General features: G+C 40.1%; 1 protein-coding gene across 3 annotated transcripts in view; it reads right to left on the reverse strand.

The window, feature by feature from the left end:
- Lrif1 (ligand dependent nuclear receptor interacting factor 1) overlaps positions 1-1266 on the reverse strand; it is a 17330-nt gene extending 16064 nt beyond the window's left edge. For 2 of the 3 annotated variants that reach the window (XM_015505104.2, XM_048815147.1), the window contains exon 1: positions 1056-1194. In XM_015505104.2, coding sequence (XP_015360590.1) covers positions 1056-1123 — 68 coding nt within the window. In that variant the 5' untranslated portion in view covers positions 1124-1194. Of the gene's footprint in view, positions 1-1055 lie in introns of all 3 variants that reach the window. The other variant, XM_015505105.2, reaches the window with a different exon arrangement.
- Between the last annotated feature and the right edge of the window lie 6010 nt (positions 1267-7276).

Genomic DNA, 7276 nt, shown 5'->3' on the forward strand with positions numbered 1-7276 from the left:
TAATTATATAATTATATATATATATATATATTTTTTTTTTTTTCTTTTAAATCTTAAAATATCTCTAGATGCTATTATTTACAAACTGGAAACTGAAGCCCTGGAATTCATAAATACCAACCCATAAAGCTGGGATTACATCAGATGGCCTGATTTTCTTCAAACACAAATTCCCTTTTATGAGTTTTGCTTCTAATATCGTTCTTTGTAATCAGTCTGGAGACCTATTAATATTATTCTCGCACCTAAAATACACTGACTATGGTATATATCCCTCTAGTTAATATTTTGTTGTTCCCATTTAGAATAACAAATTTTTAAAAAATACAGAATTACTGATAATCAATTTCCCAAAGTTTACAAGAATGTCTTTCTAAAGAACTATCTAAAGCATATACATCGTACTGAACGCCCCTCCAGTCAACTATTGTGCTCTCTATATAGACATTCAATGATGTCACAATCTCATACACCAGCTTCAAAGACGCTGTTAAAAAGTACTGGATTTACATGAGAATTTCTTTACTTTCCTCTTTACATAAAGCTATTACTTCAAGATTAAAATGTTCTATTTCCTTGTCCTAGCACAAGTTTTCTTCCATTTTATATCCTGTCTTTCTCACTAACTCTCTGAAAAGGCGCCTATTCTAGCTGAAGGTCCAGCGCGCCCCCAAGGCTGCACTTGCGAATCCACGCCCACAGCGTGTTTTTCTGCCTGCGCCTGAGAATCTTCTAGAAGGGCTTGGTCACACAGTGCGTCGGCCATGTTGATTCTCCTCGCCCGTGGAGATCTACTCAATGCGCCTATGAAACTCGAGCCGCTGGAGTCCTGCGGAGCCCGCGCAGGGCTGCGTGCGTCAGGCTCCGGAGAGCCGTTTCCGGGAGGGAGACGCTCGCTGGAGCGCCGGCGACGAGCGCTTTCCGCTGGAGTAGCGCACTCGGCGGGGTCCGACTCCGGTACACTGCGCAGCATCGGGAAACGACGGCCCCCTCGACAGCCTGCCTAGAGACCGGGCCAGGGGCGGGCGCGTGGAGGGTTCGAAACCGGTACTTACCAATGTGAGGCGTTGCCTGAATTTTCCTCTGCGGGTTTCAGGAAGACCCTCTGTAGATTATTGGACATTTTAGAGGGTGGGGAAGGGACAGATCATCCAGCAAAGTGGGGAATGTGGGGCCGAGGTTCTCAAGGAAGCGAAAATCAGAACGAGAGAATATTGGGCTTCAGTTGCCCTGTAGCAATTGTGAGGGGTTCCATGCGGAACGGAGGGAGACCTCAGGCTCTCGAGAGGGCGTATCCCCAAGCTTCCGAGGGAGGTGGCGCAGCCACCCACAAACCGGAAGGCTCCGCGCCGCGTCTGCACCCTCCCAAACCCTCTCGGAGATTCAAGCATAAGTCTCCGCCTCCGAATCTACGTCATCGCTCCGCAGCCCTCGAAGCCGGAGAGGGAGGTGTGGCCTTAATGACACCGCCCCCAACAAGGACCTGATCGCTGAAGAAGGCAGCGTCCACTTGGCTCTGCCGGCCCCGCCCACCGAAGCCGGTTGCCGGAGCGAAGCTCAGGCCCGGGGCATCCGGTATCGTCATGTCCGGTTACTAAGGCGAGTGGCTCGCTAAGGCTCCGCCCTTACGATGCGATCCAATCGCGAGTGAAGTTTGCCATCTCTTCTTCCGGATCAAGGAACAAATCGCAAAAGAAAATTCTCTGGACGTCTACGCAAAATAAAATATTTCCGGGGTCAATCGTAAATTTTTTTGTCGTTTTGCTTCTAGCCCAAGTTTTCATGCCTTGCCCTTGTTTGAAAAGACTAAGGCAGGCCTTTTGGAGTCATCATACAGTAGTGGTGTGAAAAAATTTTAGACGTCTTCCTAAAGAAGTCTTGTTACTAGTTCCCTGAAAATCTCCCCCACTTCCTGAGCTTTTTCCTCTAGACTTATTTAACCCCTTCTTCCACTTACACTTTCATGGCTCAGTCAAAACTGTCATTTATTGCCATATAAACGATTTGTTAAGTCTCGAAAAATATTATTCCTTATAAAAACATTTTTTGACACCTTTGTTTGAATCTCCAGAGAAACGCTTTTCAGAAGTTTCTGGAATACTGAAGTTAAATATCTGAAATGGCTTCGGTCTCTGTTTAAAGTGTAGAAATTATAGTTAAATTGGCTCCGAAATGATGTGGGAGGTATAGTTCCCCAAATCCAGTTTTATCTAGTGTGGGCAATCCCTAAAAAAATTTGATTGGCAGACTAAGTTAAGTAGCAAATTTGAATGTTTATTTTGATTATTTAAAAATGGAGTTATTTTTGATAGGCTTATTTCGATTCCCATGATATTCTATTGTCATGTATAACTGATTAAGATAATTTTTTTTAAATTAAATGGAGTTATTTCTTTCTGTAACCCCATAAGGAAATAATACTTGTTTAAAAAACTTCATGTCCATATATAATAAAAATAATACTAACTTCTCTTCACTCTGTTGAAGGTTAACTTCAACTATGTAGAATTTATCCATATATGTCTCATTACTGAAGAGGGGGGTAGAGTGGTGAGTTCTTAATGTTGCTGTGAATTTTTCATCTATCTGTGAAAGCAAACTACTGAATGCGTTTCCCATTCCTGCTTGTTAAATGTTTTCATTTACCTATCATTTCTTACCTTTTGCTTCTCATATTCATCACCACTCCCTATAAATAAGACAAAGTATCTCAGGATGGGTTTTCTGGGAAGCAGATTCTTAGGATGGAGTTGGGTATGCAGAAGGTGTATTAGAGATCAATATCTGTGGAAATAAAGGACAGGAAGCAAAAGGCAGAGTGAGAAGCTAAGCTGTGATCCCCAATCTCAGACAAGGCCTTAGCCTGCCCCACATAGAAGTCCAAAACTGGCATGAACTTAAGACGTTTTATCCAGCAGAGGTGATAGGTTTTATCCAGCAGAGTGATAGCTTTATGATGATCGGTTACTGTTTGAAGACTGTGATGAAGAGTTTATGCCTTTGGATAAGAAGGATCTCTTTAGTCAAATCAATTATTCAAAGAGGCTGATTGATAAAGCTTGTCTGCTGGCAGCACTCCCAATATCTGGGAGAATATGACCTTCATTCCTTAAGAGCATTCTGGGATGTGCATCACAGCAACCACTGTAGTCATTAAACCACTCAGACATCCATTTACTGCAATTGATGCTATGTGTGTCATACTTATTAAGAATCTTCACTCAACAGAAATATTAATTATTCCCTCACTCAAAGCCATTGGCAATTTTCATTCATTGATTTCCTCCTAACTTTTTATCTATTTCTCCTCAGATCTTTTGAAGTTTCATCCTTCTCTTCTCAATCATTAAATAAGGGAGTTCCTTAAATCTTGATCATTAATCTTATTTTCTCAAACTGTCCTGCCTCTGCAGGTGATTCATACACTCTTTTAAAGTTTTTTTTTTTTTATTTCTGTAGAATTGATAGTAGTAGTTCTACTTCCATTCCTGATTTCAGTAATTTGAGTCTTCTCTTTTTTATGCTTGGTCCTTCCAGCTAGAGGTTTGTCAATTTTGTTGGTCTTTTCAAAAAATGAAATTTTGGTTTTGCTTATGTTCTCTCTTATTTTTCTATTCTCTATTTTACTTATCTCTGTAGTAACCTTTATTATTATGTTTGAAAGCTATATTTTTCTTCTTTTTACTGTTTCTTAAGAAGAAAAGTTGACAAATTCATATCTTTCTTATTTTTTAATGTAAACATAGCTACGAATTTTCTTTTTTCCTTTTTTACAAATTTTCTCCTCTTAGTAATTTTACTGTATCCCATATTTTATTTTCATAGTCACTTGTCTGTAAGAATTTTATGATTTTTTTGTAGATTTCTTCTTCAATTCTTCAATTTTCAGGGATATGTTGTTTAGTTTTCATAATTTTGGGACTCTTTCAGTTTTTTTCTTTCTAACTTAGTTTTATCATGTAGTAAGAAAAGATACTTTAGTATATTTATTCTCAAATAAATTGAGATTTAATTAATGGCATAAAATATGATCTATCATGATAAATGTCCAACATACAATTGAGGAAAAATGTGTATACTATTGTCATCGGGTGGAGTATTATGTATATGTGTTTAAGATCTATTTGGTTCATCATGTTTTCCAGCTCTTCTATTTCTTTACTTATCTTGTCTGGTTGTTCTATCCACTAGTGAGAAATAGGGTATTGAAGTCTCCAAATTTTGTTCTAGCACTATTTCTCTCTCATTTCTATTAATTTTGCATCATATATGTTGGTGTTCTTGGTTAGGTACATCAATTTTTATAGGAACTGGATTAAAATTCATCTATGTTACATTATTGCAAAGAATTTTGTTTTCTTGTGTCTTTGTCCTGAGACTTTGTGAAAGGCTTACTTTAAATATGTTATAGTAGTTTATCTGGCAGAGAAAATTTCAGGGAATTTTACCATGTTCAGCTATCCAGGCACTCACAGCTGCTGCAGTCATGGGCTGAACAGGCACAGCTACAAATCATGCTGGTGGCAGAACTTGACATCATACATGTTCTGTGTTTTCAGGCATTAATGATGCAAGAATCATGGAGTAGTGGGGGTCTCAACTGAGATTTCTAAGAAGATCTGGGAGGCTAGGAAATGTGTAGTAGGGTATAATAACATGAGAATTCTGTGGGCAGCCCCTGAGACAGTGATACATGATGCTGAGAGAATAAAGTCAAAGATGCATTGGAGATCTCAGTAATTTGGACATGCTAGGAAAATAGAATGTCTTCTAAGGAAAGCTGCAGGCAACTTGTAGGGTTAGCCCAAGAGTATGGCCATGTGGGCTGCAGTCAGCAGAAATAGATGCCCAAGGGACCCACATCCCACCACCATGTGCCTCAAATATTGGAGCTACAAGATTTAATGTTTGGGTTTCAGTCTTGGTTGTGTCCCATTCCTCTTTGCTATTTTCCTATCCCTCCCTTTTAAAATGGGAATGTTTACTCTGTCCCAACATTTTATATGAGAATTTGTAACTTTTTTTTAAATAGGAACTCACAGAAAAACAATTTGCCTGAGTTGGAGGAGACTATAGACTTGGACTAACTAAATGCATTTTATATTGAGATATACATGAATCTTTGGAGCCAGGGGAAGAATATTTTAGTTTTGGATCTGGAAGGTCCCCCTCAGCTCATGTTGAAAGATTGATTCCCAGCTGGTGGTGCTCTTGGGTGATCCTGGAAATTTAGGAGGTGGGGCCTAGTTGGAAAAGGTAGATCACTAGGGCCATGTCCTTGCAGGGTTCATGTTGACCATGGTGTTTATCTGTCTGTCTCTCCTTCTTGGATGCCATTGGATTAGCAGCAGCCTCCTCTACCTGGAAACTTTCCTATAATTATGTTCTGCCTTGCCACAGGCCCCCCCCACTTGCTTGATTGAATTGTGAGAGCCTTAACCCAATCAGTGAATTATTCCCCTGATAGGATTAGTTGAGTGGTAGACTAGGGTGTTTAGGGTGTGGCTGGAGGAGGTGAGTCCCTGGGGAAGTAGTTTGGGGGTAATATATACTTTGTATTTGACAAGTAGAGTCTGCTTCCAAGTCCACTTCCTTCCACCACACTGTTCTGCCATGATGTTCTTCCACAACTGAAGCTGCAGGGAATGGATCTGGCTTTTCTATGGACTGAAACCATGAGCTCCAAAATAAAATTTCCCTTCTTAAAATTGTTATGGTCAGGTCTTTTGGTCACAGCAATGAAAGAGCTGACTAAAACAACCTGTATGAGCAGATCCAGCTGTTTCATGGGTTCTTCATGCAGAGACATTGGTATGTTTATCCTGGGGCTGGAGCTGCTGCTTCACCTTGACTTACACCATGATCAGCTACAGCAGATGAGGGGTTGGACTTGCCTTCAGAAACATACACCGTGAGACCAAGACACACTCACATATACACACGCTGTGTCCTGGATCCTTGTGCATCCTCTGACAGGCAGCCACAGCTGGCTGGCCTGCCTCCTGCCTCTGGGCTGAGAAACCCTACCACTTAAAGGCAGGGCAGCAGCAGCCCGGCTGGTCTGTCTTAGGTATTTTCTTACAGTGATGAAAACCAAGTAACACATTAAGATCACGCTTCTGGCTGGTCCTTAGCACAGAGATAGCCTAAAAAAAATAGCAAACCATGAGAAGGAGGAGAATCTGATTTCCAAAATTACTCCTTGACCTTCAAATGTCAAGCTTTTGACAAAAATGTCTCAAAACATATAAGAAAGACAAAGTTAAGGCCCATGCAAAAAAAAAAAAAGAAAAGGAATTTTTTCCTAACCTCTCTCTACAATCCCTGATAGTGGAAGTACTATAAAAATGACTTTAAAATAACTGTTTTAAAGATACTTTAAAAACCTTAAGAGGTTTAGAAAGTCAAGAAAACAATGCCTGAACAAAATGCAAATATTAATAAAGAAATAGAACCTCTGGAAAAAACAAAAATAAATTCTAAATCTACAATTATAATACTTAAAATTTAAACTTCATTAAAGGAGTAAAAGTCAGATTTAAGAAGAAAGAATCAATGAACTTAAAGATAAGACAAGAAAAATGGTCAACTTAGTTCATTTCTAAGAGTTCTTATAGTTTTTAACAGTTCAAACACTGTCCAAAAGCTCAAATCCAGTTTCCTCTGAGACTCAAAGCAAACTTGCATCTGAGCTCCTGAAAAATCAAAAGCAAGTTACATATATTCAATATATATAAAGGCACATAGTCAAGATTTCCACTCAGAGAAATAAGGGCATAGAAAGAAGGGATGGGACCAAAGCAAGACCAAAAGCAACCTGGGAAAACAGGACAGCTCCACATGCAGCATCTGGAGCACATGGCATCATAATATTCTCTTTGAAGAAGTTACATACCTCCACCCCTATGGCTTTTCTGGTTTCTGCCCACATGGCTTCTTGGTTGGCTTGTCTCTGCTTGATTCCTGCAGTTTTCCTCAGCAGATATTCTGTGATACTGGCAATTCTTAATCTTGGGGGTCACCAATGCAGGTTTGGATTCTTCCTTGCATCTCCATGCAGTGCTCTCTCAGGGGCTGCCTGCAGGAACTTTGATGATGCTGCACTTTGCCTGGACTTTCAGTTCTTCCTTTGAAATCTTGGTGGAAGTTTTCATGATTTCCTAATCTCAGCATCATGCATTCCTGCAGAATCAGCACCATGTGGTTGCCATCAAGGTCTGCCGCCATCTTGAGCAGTAGCCACATCTCTCTCCTCTGTGTACCTGGGTAGCTGAGT

The sequence above is a fragment of the Marmota marmota genome, unplaced genomic scaffold (genome assembly GCF_001458135.2).
Source record: "Marmota marmota marmota unplaced genomic scaffold, marMar, whole genome shotgun sequence".
NCBI lineage: Eukaryota > Metazoa > Chordata > Mammalia > Rodentia > Sciuridae > Marmota > Marmota marmota.